The 18,309-nt window shown below is 38.9% G+C and overlaps 1 protein-coding gene across 1 annotated transcript in view; it reads left to right on the forward strand.

Moving 5' to 3' along the window:
- The window catches only part of ptprk (protein tyrosine phosphatase receptor type K), a 123,351-nt gene that overhangs the window by 45,567 nt on the left and 59,475 nt on the right, over nt 1-18,309 (forward strand). Inside the window, exons 3-6 of the mRNA XM_032543630.1 lie at nt 4,203-4,325; nt 12,494-12,654; nt 13,378-13,429; nt 13,522-13,580. Coding sequence (XP_032399521.1) covers nt 4,203-4,325; nt 12,494-12,654; nt 13,378-13,429; nt 13,522-13,580 — 395 coding nt within the window. The remainder of the gene's footprint in view (nt 1-4,202; nt 4,326-12,493; nt 12,655-13,377; nt 13,430-13,521; nt 13,581-18,309) is intronic.

An 18,309-nucleotide genomic window follows, 5' to 3' on the forward strand; every position in this document is an offset into this window, starting at 1 on the left:
TGCTGGATGTTCAAAAAACAAAATGTGTTGTTATACAGTATGAACTGAAAAAGTCATATGTCAGCGGTGTGTTTACAGCTTGTTTCTGCTGCCCTCAAGGGGGGTTATTGTAGGTTTAATGAAAGTATGTACAAGCAACGGTTACCAAATAATAATAAGAAATTGGTTAGCAATGGTTAGAATTTGATTACTTATATTGAAATATTAACAAAACAGTCATAGATAAATACTCAACAGAAAGATAGACAGACTTTATATAGCACTTGGGTAAGACATGGCTTTTCCAGCAGATGTAAAATGATAGTTCAAGTTCTGCTCTTCTCATTATTAGCAACACAGATTAACTGTCAGATGCTGTGTGTCTGTAGTCTGTGTGTGTGTGTGTGTGTGTGTGTGTGTGTGGTGTGTGTGTGTGTGTGTGTGTGTGTGTGTGGCTTAAGTTGGCAGGACATTGAGGAAAGGGAGAAGTGTTAACTGAGAACGTGGGCGAGCCAGCTTGAGGTTTGTGTGTGTGCAGACAGTTTCCTTTATAAACACACACACACACACACACACACACACACAACACACACACACACACACACACACACACACACACACATACACGGACACACAGCTAGTTTGTTTAGTACCCTATGTTTGCAGCTGAAAGCAGTGAGAATGTCTATCAGAGGTGTGATACGAGAAAAGAGGAATGCTTTACAATTGGGAAATGTTCATTATAGCGAATTTAAGAAGGACGTGTTTTTCTTTACTGCTAAGCCAAGGCTAAATACCTCTTCTGCCATGGTGCCATATCAGAGCTGAGTGCAACTCTCTGTGGTGTGTGTGTGTGTGTGTGTGTGTGTGTGTTGTGTGTGTGTGTGTGTGTGTGTGTGTGTGTGTGTGTGTGTGTGTACTGTTAAAAACCCACACAGCACATATTTTAAACACTCTAGGTTTAAATCCAATTAAGCTGTTCACTGTATACTGCTTTCAGAAACAGATATTCCAGAAAAAAGCTTTGAAACTGCATAGAGCTTGTGTGTGTACAGAATGATGTAGTTCCATTAAGTTAAACCAAGCCAAATCTACATTCTTAAATCTATGGCCTATCAGTTTATGACTTTAAGAAAACATACCAAATATCTTCAAACCCATTATTGGATACTGATGTATAACAACAGCTCGTCTTGTTCCATCATAAGTTGCAAACTTATGGAAGATCATAATAATTGCACTCACTCACTTTGCAGTTATGAAGTACGTTTCTGTACAAAGAAAGTGTAAAACATTAACAAAGAATATTATTTTCCACCGTAACCGCATAACATGCACAAGGTTACTCTTTCTGTATACAGGCAGGTGGTAACAGAAAACATAGCTACACTACACAATTGTCCTTGCTTATGAAGCAGAAATTTCCAATACACATACTAACACCCCAGAGTTATACACTTTTGCTCTTTGAAACATGCAGAGAGAGCTACCTGACAGAAAGATGTAAACTGACACCACACTGTAGAGACGGGAAAGTCATGGAGCTTTACCCACACACACACACACACACACACACACCACACAACCCCACACACACCACACCCCACACACACACACAACCCCACACACACCCACACACACACACACCACACTGCAGCATTGTTAGACATCTGTTGAATTAGATTTGTTCATCCAAAGCTGATTTGTAATAAAATAGATTTTTAGTAGACCAATGTGTGTTGTTGTGCTGTACTGCATGCCCTCTACATGTCCCAGCATTTTTCGCATCATGACTGCAGGTCACTCGCTGTGACAATGACTTAATTGAATTGAATGGGAGGAGAGGCTGGTTTAAAGAAGGATGCCATGAGGAATGTGATCCACTACGTCTCTGAGGCTTTGAGTCACAGCCAGCCACACCGCCAGCAGCTGAAGACAGTCGCTTAGTTAGACGTTAACTTGTTTCTCCTCCGGCGGCTGTCACCTCTCGGTATCCCTCTGTAGCAGGAGCTCAGATCAGTGGGGTATCTGAGGGCCTGTCTGTCTGCTCTCTATCACAGCCACCGTAGCACGCTCTAGGACACAGGTAGCAAAGTTGCAGTGCAACCTGAATGCTAGGGGATTTTTGTTGCCAGCAGAGCAGGTTGCTAATAGTGCTTCATAGTCGCCTGCGCTTGTATACCTTCAGTTTCCTAGTGGTTGTGGATATAGTATAAGCGTGCTTTTGGGTGGCTGTGATTCAATGGTAGAGAGGTTGCCTGCCAATCGGAAGGTTGGTGGTTCAATTCCTGGCCTTGCAGTTGCATGTCAAAGTTTCCTTGGGTAAGACACTGGACCCTGAGTTGCCCCTGATGCTGCGCCATCGGAGTGTAAATGTGTGTGAGCCTTGTATGGCAGCCTTTGGGCCCCATTGTATGAATGTTTTTTGAATGGTGAATGGTTCCTGTACTACAGTGTGCCAAAAGTTACAACACATCTTAAGTTGACTAAAAAGGGAATAAAAAAATCATGTTTTGGAAATTTATTTTAATCCCTAAATTAAAAAATGAGGTAAAATCCAACCTTTAAGGACACCAATTTTCTTTGTAAATGAATAACGTATTGTAAATAATAATGGTTCTTTTTTAAAAATACAGGGTCATAAGTATACATACCCCTATTTAAATTCCCATGAGGCGGCAGATTTTATTATTAAAGGCCAGTTATTTCCCTGGATTCAGGATATTATGCATCCTGATAAAGTTCCCTTGGCCCTTTAGAATTAAAATAGCCCCCATCATCACATACTCTTCACCATGCTTAGAGATAGGCGTTTTATTTCAGTTAGACTAATACCTGTTTGATTTGCTTTGAGAGATGATTTTATAGAAAGTACCCCATGCCTATCTCTACATGGTGAAGAGTATGTGAGGATGTGGGGCTATTTTATTCTAAAGGCCAAGGGAACTTTATCAGGATGCATATATCCTGAATCCAGGAAATAACTGGCCTTTAAATAATAAAAATCTGCCTGCCTCTATGGGAATTTAACATAGGGGTATTTTATACTTGACCCCTGTATTTTAAATAAGAACATTTATTTATTTACAATACGTTATTCATTCCACAAAAAAAATTGGGGTCCTTAAGGTTGGATTTTACCTCATTTTTTAATTTAGGTATTAAAATAAATTTCCAAACATGATTTTTTATTCTTTTTAGTCAACTTAAGCATGTGTATGTAAACTTTTGAGCACCACTGTATGTAAAAGAGCTTTGAGTAGTTGTTAAACTAGAAAGCGCTATGTAAGAACAGTCCATTTATGTTTAGGTTTGATGCTCTTTCATGACTTCCATTCTCTAGAAAACTAAAGATGCGTAAATGTTCCAAAATACCTGGAAATGGTCACATTTCACATTAAACAAAAAAAAATTACAATGTCTTTGCAAATGTATTTTGTGGCCATAAAAAAATGAAACAATTCATTATCATCTTGGGTATGGCTATTTTAATTAGAACTAAAAACAATTAGTTAATTCATTACAACCACTCTGTACTATATGTACAATGTACATAATTATATATTTCACTACAATAAAACCCAAAATGGCAAATTTTAGCTTCTCCTACTTTGGCCAAAGTCAAAAAGGACACGGAGGACGCATATCTGTGACTGCTAACGACCAGTGACTTGACTGAGATGGCTTTTCTTAGCCATATCTCTCCTAGACATTTTGTTAACACAAGCCGTGCATCCCTCTTAGGTCAATGAATCAGATAGCTTGCAGTAGCCAGCATTTTATTTCTATCAGCAATTGCAAGTACAAGCTGCATATCACTGCAAGGTGATTGTTTCAGTTAGCCGCCAGGGACAAGTTGTGTCTCTCTGTATTAGAGCGACTTCCTGTTTAGGCTGGGCCACAGGCGGCCAGCTCACACATAGGTGTCCCGAGGCTGTGGCAATGGGCTCAGATGATCAACTGAAAGCCCTGATGGTTGTGTCAGAGGTGATCCTGACTGGCCTTGAGTGATGACTGTTGGAGCTCATACTCCTGGTGGTTTGTTAATGAGCTGAGACACAGACACGCACAGAAAAACAACGTACAGGAAAGATTCAGTAGTTTTACTGGATCAGACCAGGAAGGAATTCATGTTGCAATACAATAAATTAGATTTAGTTTATACAATCATTAACCACTGATGTTATAAGGTGAACTAAATCTTACTGTGTTTCTCTTTGCAGGGAGCTGTACGTTTGATGAGGGGTTCACGCAGTGTGATTACCAGCAAGATCCCTATGATGACTTTGACTGGACGCACATCAACACCCAGGAAGTGCCATACATCTCACCAGACCTGCCACAAGGTGAGACTTGACTTCCTTTCTCCTCTCTCTATCATCCACTTGTTCAACACCTAATAGTCGGGGAAAGTAACTTCGTACACTGGGGCCATTTTTCTGCCGATCAAGAACTTTATTTTTTGATGTGTTAAGTGCATTTTGAAAATACTTGTGCACTTTTACTAAGTAGGAATTTAGATGCAGGATGTTTACTTACTGCAGTATTTGTACACTGTTATATTGGTACTTTTTATTAAGTGAAGGATCTGAGTACTTATTTCGCCACTGACACCTCATCCTCTTCTGTATCCCATCCACATTTCCTCCTTCTCTTTTCTAAGACATCCTCTCCTCTTTAATCAGTTGTTTTTTTCTCTGTGGTGATGATGAAGGGGAAATTAAATTTTTCTGCCTCAGGGCTGAGGGTCTAATTAACAGAATATGAGGTCATTAATCAACGGCAGGGAACAGGAAAGGTTGCCTACTTTACAATCTTAAAAGCAAAATGTTACTATAATAACTAGTTATGCAATGTTGAGATACTAACTGGTATTACAAAAATAAACCCACAGAGTGAGAATGTTGACTAATGGATGAGCAATGGCCTTTACCACAGTAAGGAAACCATGTTAAATTGTAACAACCACAAACATGCTTGAGTTTATTCATATCCATTCCTCTCCTCTCCTTTCCTTTCCTCTTGTCTCCTCTCTCTCCTTTTGTCTCATTTCAACTTCGTTCATCTCATCTCCCCTTCTGTCCTTTCCTTTCTAATACTTTCATTTCCTGTCATCTAGTCTACCTTTGTCTCCTCTCCTTTCCTGTCCTCTAGTCTCCTTTTTACTCCTCTCCTTCCTTGTCCTCTAGTCTCCTTCTGTCTCCATTGCTCTATGGTCTGGTCTTGTCTCCCCTCTTTGCTCCTCTTCTCTCCACCTCTGTTGTTGGAGATTATAACTTTGTTACCATGACAATGTAACACTGTTATTTATCTCTCATGCTAATCATTATGACAACCCAGCCTCGCTGACATTTAGAGAAAGGTTCAGTTCAACACCAGTTCTTTGCAATTTTCACATATACACATGCACTTTTCCTCCCAAAATGTGTGTTTACCTGCTGTCTGGTGCATGTGGTCTAGCATATATTTAAGTCATAACACAAGCGTGGGGTGCATTGCCCAAAGGTGAGGTCCCAAACTCTAACATTAAGTGATAATAATACCAAGTGGAGTCAGTACAAAGACAGGTTAGAGTTGGCAGTTTGAAGAGGTTAAATACTTTGCACAAGAGCACAAAAAAAAAAAGCCAGTGGACTGAGCAGGGGCACGAGGATGGCAGGGCAGGTTAATGATTTGGAGATGTTTGATCCTAAAGGGGGTTCAGAGCGTTGCCTATAGGTATGAGAGCATGAACTGACATTTGATGTGTTACTAATGCCAGCAGGGTGTGGGACAGCATGGCTCTGGATGGAAAACGAGGTTGCTGGAGGGGATTACATACAGATACAGCACTTGGCTAGGTTTTGTATTTGGAAGAAGTGGCAGGGAATGGGTGAGGGGTTGAGTTGGTAGCTTAAATGCAGGGACACATAATGTCTATTATTAGGATTGTTTTTTGTGAGGCAATCCTAGCCACCAGCAATTTAGAAGTACTCTGCTCTGGCTGCAGTCTCCCCGAGGGCATGGCATGATTTAGAGCGTAGGTCGTAGCCTTTTGGGCTTTTGACCCTTTAAAACAAAGGAATACCTACTCCCTTTGTTTAGGATGAGTTTTTAAAAATATTTGGCACCTCAAAGACCTTTGGGAGTGAGTATCTTTAGTGGATTAGTAGTTCAGGGGGTCAAATAGTGTCAAAGGTATTGGCAAAAGAAAATAAGGTTCATCTTAGGGTTTTACGCAGAATCCATTAGAGTCATTGGATAGTTTAGCAAACAATTATAGTTTTGTTCCTTACAACCAACATTGGTTTGTCTCAGTGGCTAATCACCATTTGTGCTTAAGGCAGTATTGAGTGAGGAGGGATGGTTTGGCAGTTTTTTCATAGAGCTAAAGCTATTCTGTGTAATCTCTTTAGGGGTTGATGTTGGCACTAGCCACCATGGCGGGGTCTACATGCTACGCTGGCAACGTGTTGTTTCAACATTGAACATTCATGGGCTGGGGCTCTGTGGTTCATTGGACTAAAGCAGATACTCTTGACTCATAATGTTGTCAGCCAGAACCACTCTAAACCTATTTGGCATGTCATTCTCTCCATGTTTCTATCTTTCCTCTTGTTTGCCACAGTGTACTCTTTAATAAGGGAGAAGAAAAAGGGATGTAGACTGAAGTAGAACTGGTCTCTCATTCACTGAATGTTTTAATAATGAGTGAATAATGTTGGATACAGCAACACAAACTATGCCTTACAATTACCATTAAATCAAACCTCTCTGACAGAGTCTTTGCCAGGCTTGAACAACAAGTGTCACACACCTAGCATTGGATCTTAAACATATAATCCCCACCCGACATTCACTTTCAATTACATTGTAAATTGTAGATTGTTGAGCATTTAGATTGTTAATGTACATGGATTTATCTATAGAGCACTAGAGCTGAAACAGTCAATTTATTGATCAAGTCATCGATTGACACATTTTTTTTCAAGCAAAAATTCATTGATTAAAGCTTCTCAATTGTGAAGATTTAATGTTAACCTGGCAAATCATTTATATAAAAAAATGTCAAACGCACCACCCTAGTTATCTCACAAGCCCACTCCTTGATTGACAGCACCCCTTCATTCTTCATATAGAGCACATTTAAAGCAACAGATATTGGTGCTTTTATAAGAAATCATAAAATCGCTGTAATAATGTTCAAAACCAATAAAAAGACAGATCTTAAGGACATAGAAATACCCGTGGAATGGGAGAATTGAATAGTGAGGGAAAACTGATTCCACAGTCTGGTAGCAACAATAGAAAATGCTTGCTTGCCCTTGGATTTTTAACTGGGAACATGTGATGAAGAGCAGTGATTGGTTAGTACATCTGAGAGGCCTTAACATAGAATACGAGCTGAGGAGAAACAAGCAGTTTTGGTCCATGCAGACCTTTTTAATACAAATAAAATTATCTTAAAATCAGTTCCATATTTTAACATGAATGTACATGGTGAGTCTTGTGTCTTTACTTTGGACGAGTTGCATGTTTTACTGAGGTACAGTATGTTATACCAAGAGGTTGTCAGGTATTTTGTATCACACCTAATATGATTGGTACCATAAGATGGTGAACGTAAAACCCTCCCATTAGCTGTTATCCCAACAGGAGACTTTTAGTGTTTTGCTGAAGAATACTGTCCTCTATATACCATGCTGCTGCTGCTGCTGCTGTTGTTGTGACATATCTAGGTCTTAAGGCTGGCACAGGGGTATTTTTAGCCTCATCGTTATATTGTGTTGTCATTCTATTAGCAGCCATTTTAGACTTTGGCAGTTCAAAGACATCAGCCATTTTAGAAACTGGCAGACTTCAGGTGTCAGATGTTCTTGGCATCACAAGGCCTGCTCTCTTAGCATGGGTGTTGTGTCAGTTACATGTACTGTCAGTCTTTTATTACTCATATTTTCCATTTTCGTGTCAGATTAGATGTTGTTATTGTTCTCTCTCTCCAGGCTGAAGCATTTGAGTTATTAACAGAATATGATTGAATGGTATTTTAGTGACCATGTTGTGGAAATATTTTAACATGTTCATCATTTCCTGTTTAACAAATTGTTAAGCTATTTTTACGTATGTATATCATCCACTTGTTAGAAATATGCAGCATGTAGCATTATTGTTGTTATCTGAAATGCTAAAGGTTATATTTTTGCCATGTTTTATGTGTTGTGTGACATATCTGGGTCTCTGACTGATAGGAGTATTTTTAGCTGGTACACCATCTTGGCAGCCATCTTAAAGGCACTTTTCCCATGTTACTATCTTAGTACCAGCGCCAAAAATGAAGGAACAGGAGTGACGTCCATCGAGGGTTTGTTTTGGATGGATTTAGATGACAGAGTTGGAAAGATAGAATACTTCTGACTTGTTTCGGTTACGATGGGTTGTAGTCCAGTTTGGATGTTCTCATTTTGGGTCTTGTTTGTGACATTCAGAGCCAAGAAGTAGAATTATTCTAATACTGCTATGGCTGACATAGAAGTGTGTTCTTTTGTGTGTGGAGGTGATGCTGGGGTGCTTATGGCAGTGAAAGAGAGGAGAAGAGAGTTTATGAGAGATTAAGAGCCAATCCAATGACTAGGATACAATGTTTGGTTTTAAAAAGCTTTTGTGTGTGTGTGTGTGTGTGTGTGTGTGTGTGTGTGTGTGTGTGTGTGTGTGTGTGTGTGTGTGTGTGTGTGTGTGTGTGTGTGTGTGTGGTGTGTGTGTGTGTGTGTCCGTCCATGCAGGTCCATGTTTTTGTGCACTAGTTGAAAGCCGGTTAAGTTCTGCTGTATTCTGCAGAGAAACGTGTTTTCTCACAGTAGATTAGCTAAACAATAAGTGATAATCACTATTGTCTACTAGCTCATTGTACAGAGCATATTGTTTATGTTAATGGTATAATATGCAAATAGATTTAACCAGTTAGGATGTAGTGCTGTGTTTGTTTAACTGGAGCACAGATGTGTCTTGCATATTTTTCTTTTCTCTTCTAATCTAATGAATTCTGCTCTATAATAATGAAAAATCAACCACAAACCACAGTGATAACTTTGTATTGCTTGTTTTTTCCAACCAAACCCAAATACATTCAAGATATTCATTTTACAACAATATAAAACAGAGAAAACCAGCAAAACCTCACATTTCAGAGGCGGAAACTAGCATTTTTGCTTGAGAGATGACTGATATAAATAACAATCAAAGATGTACTAACCAATTAAATCATGATCTGCTTCAGCTCTAGTTCAATTAATTTCTATTCTATCCTACAAATAGAATTAAACATTATCATGGCTACTTTCTCTCAGTTTGTGATGAGCTAATGTGATATTGTGAGATTAGACATCAGGCAGGAAAGGCTCACATTTTATCATATTTCACTGGAACAACATCTGGTTGAGGTCTGAGCTGATTACACGGACATCTGGATGGGCTGACTGACCGTCCTGTCAGCACACCCAGATAATGTAGTACTGTATTTCAAGCTCCATTTACTGTAGGTACAAGATATTTTACACAGTATTGACAGTAATTACCTAATGTACATTTATACTCACATACTTATCTTTCTCATCAGTAGTAAATAAAATCATTCTCCAGAGTCCCATCATATTTTGTTTCTGTAACAATGTGATATTGTAAAGTAGGGGCAGGACTTTAAAAGCATGATGCTTCTGCCTGATCCTCGTCAAACTCATCCTTTCTTTTGTTGTTCTTTGATGGAATTGGATTTATGTCTGTATTTTGTCTTGGTTTTTTTATACAATAATTTGTTCTTTAACAGTATGTTGATTGCCAGTGATAAATAAAATGAACAAAAAAATATTAGAACAACAAAACCCAATGGATTTATATTTGAATTTATATTTAGCAGAGAAAGGAGGAACACAATGCAAACAAGACAAGTAAGCCAGAAAAATATAGCCTAAAGGATAGCTATGAAAATGCAATTAATCATGTTGCAGGCTGTGGAAAAATGTGACTAGCATGATTAGGGAGTAGTAACAACAGCGACTGGTGTCAGACTGGCACGTTGCAAACTGCATCTGGCCACTTAGCATGATATTGATCAAGTTTCACCAATTTCAATTTTGTTGACATGTATCTCTGCTTTTACGCTCACACATTTGCAATCATTATCACCTGTAGGCCGCACAATTCTTATTCAGAAATGATGAAGAAAGAAAATTAAGAATATAAAAGAAAGAAAATAGCTTTTCTGTTTTCTTCTCGTTCCAATTCCATGTGTTTATTTGTCTTTGGCTTGCTGAGAGACAGCCTCACAATCACAAAGGAGTAACAAATGACACAGTTGTAGTAACTGGGGTTTGTTTCATGTGTCTGGTGGGGACTGATGACTGATTCTTGTACTGTAAGCCTGAAAGGAATGAGAGGAGAGGAAGAGAACTGAGTAAAAACATGTAAACATAAAGGGAAAGAACAAAGGCTATTGGAGGTTTTTTTTTGTTCTCATGGCAAGAAACTCACTGCTTCAAAGTGTCTTTAAAGGCCAAACGAGGACAGAGCGGGAGAATGGGGGAAGTTCACCTTGGTTTCCAGGTTTGTGTTCAAGATGACAGAAATTAGGTGGTCATTGATTTAATTCATAGGTTAAAGTTAAGTGTGTAATTAATTGGACTCAAAAGCACAATGTTGTCACAGGATAAAGTCCTGATTTCCTGGTTGGCTTACTTAAAATTCCTTGGCACGCATGCACGCACGCACACACACACACACACACACCACACACACACACACACACACACACACACACACACACACACACACACTCACCCTTTAAAATGCCAGTTTTTTGTGATGTAAAAAAATTAGACAAAGAAAAATCATGTCACCTTTAATGTGACCTATAACGTGAACAATTCATTTAAAAAATCAAACTGAAATCTTTGAGGGGGGAAAAATAAAAAATAAAAATGTACAATAACCTGGTTGCATAAGTGTGCACACCCTTAAACTAATACTTTGTTGGAGCACCTCTTGATTTTATTAAAGCACTCAGTCTTTTTGGGTAGAAGTCTTATTAGCATGGCACATCTTGACGTGACAATATTTGCCCACTCTTCTTTGCAAAAGTGCTCTAAATCTGTCGAGGACATCTCCTGTGCACAGCCCTCTAAAGATCACGCCACAGATGTTCAATTGGATTCAGGTTTGGGCTCTGGCTGGGCCATTCCAAAACCTTCATCTTCTTTTGGTGAAGCCATGCTTTTGAGGATTCGGATGTGTGCTTTGGGTCGTTGTCATGCTGAACGGTGAACTTCCTCTTCATCTCCAGCTTTCTAACGGAAGCCAGAAGGTTTTGTGCCAAAGTTTCCTGGTATTTGGAACTGTTCATAATTCCCTCCACCCTGCCTAAGGCCCCGGTTCCAGCTGAAGAAAAACAGCCCCGAAGCATGATGCTACCACCACCATGGTTCACTGTGGGTACGGTGTTCTTTGGATGATGTGCAGTGTTGTTTTTGCACCAAACATATCTTTTATAATTATGGCCAAAAATGTCAACCTTGGTTTCATCAGACCATAACACATTTTCCCATATGCTTTTGGGAGACTTGATGTTTGTTGCAAACTTCAGCCGGGCTTGGATGTTTTTCTTTGTAAGAAAAGGCTTCCATCTTGCCACCAAAGCCCATTCATATGAAGAATACAGGAGATTGTTGTCACATGTAGCACACAACCAGTACTTGCCAGAAATTCCTGCAGCTCATTTAATGTTGCTGTAGGCCTCTCGGAAGCCTCCCTGAGCAGTTTACTTCTCGTCTTTTCATCAATTTTGGAGGGACATCCAGTTCTTGGTAATTTTTCTGTTGTGCCATATTTTCTCCACTTGATGATGACTATCTTCACTGTGTTCCATGGTATATTTAATGCTTTGGAAATTCTGAAGGTTTCAGTTTGTTTTTCAATTGAATTGTTCACATCTATTTTTTTTACATCACAAAAACCTGGAATTTTAACAGGCATGTGTAGACTTTTTTTTATATATAATACTAACTGTCAGAGATAAACAGAAAGGGGTAAGGGGTGATTTAGATTTTTGATTTAATTCAGAATGCACAGTAAAATGCAAATGAAAAAACAGCTTTTTTTTTTAAACAATTTAAATTACTTACTGTAATTGAACAATTCACAGAACTATTGCAGCTGTCTGTTTAAGCTGTTCGTGTCTCCAACATGGATTATTCTTAAGCTACACAGTAGCAGAGAGAGTTGGTTTACTCATGTAGGTACATGTACAGTACAACCTACTCTTTAACAATTCCAGTTATACATACTGACTACCTCCTCAGAGGCCACCACTGCTCGTCTGTTCAAGCATTGAATTACTGAAGATATGTGGGGTACAAGCGCCAACAGCTGCAAACAAAAATGTGCTGATTCAGGAGTCTCATCCACAAACACTTTGAACACGAGCCATCTCGTATTATACGTGATGTTTCTTTTTTGACGCTCTCCTCTTCTCTATCTTTGTGTCCAGGTTCCTACATGTATGTGGACGTCTCACAGTATGATGCTGGGGAGAAGGCAAGGTTTCAGCTGCCAGTCATGAAGGAGAATGACACTCACTGTATCGACTTCAACTATCTCCTCACCAGCCCTGACGGCTCCAGCCCCGGCACCCTTAACGTCCTGGTGAAGGTAATGAGAAGAAACACAATAGAAGACAATATAAAAGAGATACAGTAGTTTTTTTGTTCTAACGGACTGAGAGTGATTGTACTGTACTGATACACTTTATATGATATTACCTGCCCGGTAAACAACATGTCCAAAGCTTGTTCATTTTTTAGAAATGAACATTAATAAAGTATACAAAAGAGACCACTTAAGTGCATTTACTGGCCTCTAGTTGACACTGTGTGAAGCAGTATTTCTTTTTCTTTTTAAGAAACATAAAGTTCAAGTGCTGAGTTAAAGTTTTATGTTTGTCATAAAGGCAGATGGTGAACAGAGCTTCTTCATTTAAAACAAACCAGGATATATGGGAAATGTGGTCTGGGTGGGCAAATCTAACACACATTTTATTATGCATTAATCCAAACTTTTCCTTCCACTTTGGTTGTTTCCACGACAGTCCTGTCTTCACTTTCCTCTCTTCTCTTCTCTTCATAAGTTTTCTTACAATTTGTGGAAGTGGTTAGAAAACCCATAATCTGATGACACAAAGTCAAACCCACATTACTGCAAACATCTTCTCTGCTGAGCTGTGTTGAGCAAAAAAAAGTTTTAACCAGCCTATAGGTGGTGGTGTGACCCTGACCTCTGACCTTCTCGTTTTCACAAAAACATGACTTACAGTGTGTTATTATACATGCCATTATTATTATTTTTGTTGTATATTGTGTTCTGTGTTTTTTCTAGGTCAACAAAGGTCCCTTGGCCAACCCCATATGGAATGTGACGTCCTACACTGGTAAAGACCGGATCCAGTCAAACTCTCATTTCATAAATTAATCTGACACTGTTAATCTTATTTCATGTGTTGACAGTAATGTTGTCTTTCAGGTAAAGGATGGCTGAGAGCCGAACTCGCCGTCTCCACCTTTTGGCCTAATGAATATCAGGTAACTCCCTAAATCACAACCAACTGCTGTGTTAATTCATGATGATTTTATCATATAAATGCTTTTTGTTTCCACTCGTGTTCATGTTAATACACAAACACCCCACACACACACACAAACACATGCACATGCTGGGAGGCAGGCAGCTGATTTATCTGTGTTGACTGAGACTCAGGAGGTGACGATTAGGCTAGAAAGACAGAAAAAAAATGAAGTGTGAGCACATGTGTTTGCGTTCATGGGTGTGTGTCACCATGCTGGACATTGATACTGTTGTCAATGTTGTTGGTTTTAATGCACCACTGTCTAAAATTATAAGATTCACAGGGAAAGACATTATTGCAGGACTGTTGAAGAAAAGCTGTGCTTGCATGTTTCCTCTTCTTTCTTAATTTATGGCTGTCAGTCAGCATGATCTGTGTGTGTTTGTTGGTTGGTGTTGACAGATGTGTGCCTGTTGTGGGATAGCTTGTCTCCGGATGTCCTAGCAGGCATACACACACACTGATCATGTTAACACACAGCCTGGGGACCATATAATATTACTGCAAGGCGAAGTGTGAATCCTCCATCCTCCAAATGGCCCATCTGGAGCCCAGTCCCCCTCAGTGACTATGGTAGGAGATCACCAGCATGAAACTCGTGTGTCAACATGTTTTAATTGAACATAATCATCCTGGTTTGCTAAGGCTTATGTAGGCATTTCAGGCCATGGAACAAGTTATTGGATCTGAGGTTATGAAGCAATTTTTTTCATGTTGGAACATGTTTCTGTGTTTGCACTTTAGCTTGAGTTGTAATGAGAATGGTTTCACCAGGGGAAGTGTAGGTACATGCAGACACATGTAGTCATGCACACACACTCGCACAAGATTGATGTGGTCACAAAAGGTAAACACACACACACACACACACACACACACACACACACACACACACACACACACACCACACACACACACACACACACACACAACACACACAGCAATATGGTGGATCTTGTAATTACAGTTTTGTCTTTATGTAAAGATACTTTGAATGAAAACTGACTTACAGACAATGGTCCTTTCATTATCACTAGGCTGCAATACAATTAACCAACCTCAGATTTAAAGTTTTACTTAATTAGATCTGCAACAATGAGTCAATTAATTTATTGACAGAAAATGAAATGATTAGCTGGTTTCAGCTAACCTAATGTGAATATTTTATGTTTTTATTGTCATGTATGAAAGTAAATGTAATATCTTGGGTTTTGGACTAGTGGTCGAACTAAACAAGACTTTTGAAGACACTATCTTGGTTTATGGGAAACAGGCATATGTTTTTTAAAAACTAATCATGGACAAAATCTTGAGTTAATGAAAATAATCATTATTTGCAGACGTTCATTTTATTTTATTTTACATGTCAGTATTCGTGGCACTGGCATGTCTCTGTTTCCATCATTAATATAAATCTCACTGCTGTTTTTGCCAGTTTCAACATTCATTACATAAAGTAAAATACAAATTCTCACACAAATATATAAATGTAGTTTTATTACAATGTGTTTAGAAATAACCCTAAACCCAAATGACTCATGATTGAGAGGAGTCAAACTACTGTAAACATGAAGTGAAAAACACTCTGTGCTTGTACATTTAAACATTGTTGATTCATTGCCTATACATGCATACATCAAAATGATATATGCCATTAGCTGATAAGGGGAAGTTTGCTATCGTCCCAGTCTACTCTGTAGGGATGATATGTCTGTCCTCAGCCTTGAGCGTAACAGAGTTGCTTTGCCCATGTGAGAATTTGTAAACCCAAGCTATCAGTAATCCTTCCTCACAGTGATGAGACCTGTCAGTAAGTGAGCGCTTGACACCTGAATGATTGGGACACTATCTCCTCAGAGGTGACAATGAATCACAGAATGGATCTCATGACTGATTTAAATTCTACCCGGAAACAAAATGAACAATGACTTGTATTCAAGGTGCAGGGACTCTAGACATTGTGCAAAGCATTCAAAATCCATTTTTTGAAATATGTGATGATTAACAGAGCAATATACTTATATATATATATATATATATATATATATATATATATATATATATATATAGCAATATACTCCTCACATACACAGGTTATATTGTATTTTATTTATTTACTTTGCTTTTTCTATTCTTTTTGGTCTTTTGTCCACAAATGCCAACTACATTTTAGGTCACTGAAAACGGATATTTTGGGAAAAGCCCTGCCAGGGTGAAGATTTACAGAAACTCAGTTTTTGGTGTTGATGTGCAGATAGAGATAAACAGAGTTTTGCTGACAGTGCCTTTTACATGTTTACACATACATGTAACATTCGGTAATCTTTTTTTTTTTTCCCAGGCCTTTGATTGGCCAACACGGCTTAAGGGTTAGGGTTATATTGCTGTTGGTTTAGCTTGCTCTTGACACTTCAATTGTGTTTTTGCTTTTTGATTCGAACAGAGATTTTTTCAAAACAGTGCTTGTTTGGACAGGATTTTTTTGGGGAGAATGAAGAAGGGACAACCGCTTTTCGAAAATACCCAAATACGTTTGGACTAGGTCTCATTGCACACGTACATGTGCACACAAAGGAGAAGAAGTCATTAGGTCATGTTATGGCTGCCAAAACAAAACGTGGTAATAATAACAAGCAACGGCCAGCAGACTGGGGAGGCAGGCAGACAGGCAAGCCGGTCTTCAGACAGACAGAGATATGAAGGTATTAAAAGTCAACTGATGTCTTTCTGCTGTGCTCCGCAGTGAGCTATGAGTGAAAGATGATAGGACAGAGAGACAAGATATATTGGTAGGGGAGGGAGACAGAGAGGGGGGGAGTGTGACAAGCAGAGGATGATAAGCTATGGGTAAACAGTTCACAGCAGATTTCCTTTTACAGGTGATGAATGACAACAACTGCTCACCCCTACACTCTCTTTCTCCCTCTGCCTCTCTTTTTGGTAGCAAACTCTTCTTCTTCCTCTTCTGTGTTCATTGCAGTGCACCTCTCTGAGTAAACAGTGTTAGAAAACAGATACAGCAAGCAAAGCGAGAGACCGAAAGAGAAGAGTTAGGGGAGAGGAATGGTTCGAAATCATAAGAAATAAAGAGTGGAGGGAGTTGGAAGGCTAACGTATGGACAAGGAGGAGGGAGGGACAAAGAGATTGATGAGGAGAGAGGGGAGTAGATATTTAGACTTATGAAATGAGATGGTAGTAAATTGAAGCACCTATTGCATGCAATATTGACATTCATCAACCACAAAGCACTATTAAATCACAACCATGATTGGACTATCCTATTCCACATTTAGTTGGATTTCTCTTTTTTCCATGTATTTTACTCCCTATGAAAGAAAAACAAATGTGCTCCCATTGACTCCAACCTTTAATTCTCTACCTTACTGCATTTGGTTTCATTACTTTTTATCATTTATTTGACAGCCATTTTATGTGTACCAAAGGAGATTACACTAGCTAAGTTTCCATACACTTGTCAATCGAATTATCTGAAGTTTGTTATGTGAATAAAGCTGGTGAAAGTGTGTTTCCACCCAACGGCTTTAAAGCGAATAAAAACCTTTGCGTAATGACGTCACATGGTGTTTTGCGATCAAATTTAAGCTGTTTCCATTAATTTTTGCCCTGAATCGCACAAATTCAAGCAACAAAATGGATATTGGACAATTTGTAGTGCTTATGTGCCAGATGATAGCAACATATCGAGCTATAGTAAGAAAACAACATTGCTATCGACACATTGGCTTTTATTTTCCCACCGGCACCGGTGGGAAAATAAAAAAAAGTTGAGTTGTCTCACTCTTTTTTTGAGACATGTCTCGCTGTTTGATTGCCTTCCATTTACTCCGGAGGGCGTCCCACGGTTTGTTGAAACCTTTGTCGGCCATTTCCTTGGCGAGTTCCTGATAAATTAAATTCAGAAAGTCGCTCATCCTCGTTCATCTACTTACATCTGTCTTTGTTGACGCCCGCCATGTGTGCAAACAGAGCGCAATTACTGGGCGAAAATTAACTAAAACTTGTTCTTCTTAGTTTTATTGTGAGTTCCAACCATTGCATAAGATAAGATAAAATCTAATGAGACCATATGTATTTCCTTTCAGTCGATATTCATGAAATTCTATCAAATTTTTCTGGTTCCATAAGGCATTTTTCATTCGACATCACTTAATTCGGATAAAAACGTGTGGATGGAAACATAGCTTATGATCCAACAGAAAGTAACTCATTATCCTTCCAGGCTTGTTGGCCTGAATTTATAAGTGCAGCAGCAGTCAGGCAGCTTTGTATTTATCCAGTTTAGTACACATCACCGGCGGATGTCACAGACTTTCTATCTATCCTGTGACAACTTAGATTGGGTCCATCACTTTAACTGCCAATTTAAATGGCAATAGTCTTACTTTGTAGCTCTCAGTGCATCCAGAATGCATTTAAAACTTCAGAGGCACAGCTTCTGATTTTGTAACAATACTAAAGAAGGTTGATGTTTTGGCTTGTGATATGCAAGCAGAGCGTTTGTTGGTTATGTCAGTTTCAGTTTTCTCCTTGGACCAGCATTTCCAGTGTTTTTGCTTTTGTTTTTTGTACATTTTGTAAGTGCTCTAAGTTGTTCTATTTGTAGGTTAAGGGGGGGGTGTGGGTCAGAAATGACTTTAAATTCTAACAATCTTTTTTGTGTTTA

This window comes from Etheostoma spectabile, chromosome 18 (assembly GCF_008692095.1).
Source record: "Etheostoma spectabile isolate EspeVRDwgs_2016 chromosome 18, UIUC_Espe_1.0, whole genome shotgun sequence".
Lineage (NCBI taxonomy): Eukaryota > Metazoa > Chordata > Actinopteri > Perciformes > Percidae > Etheostoma > Etheostoma spectabile.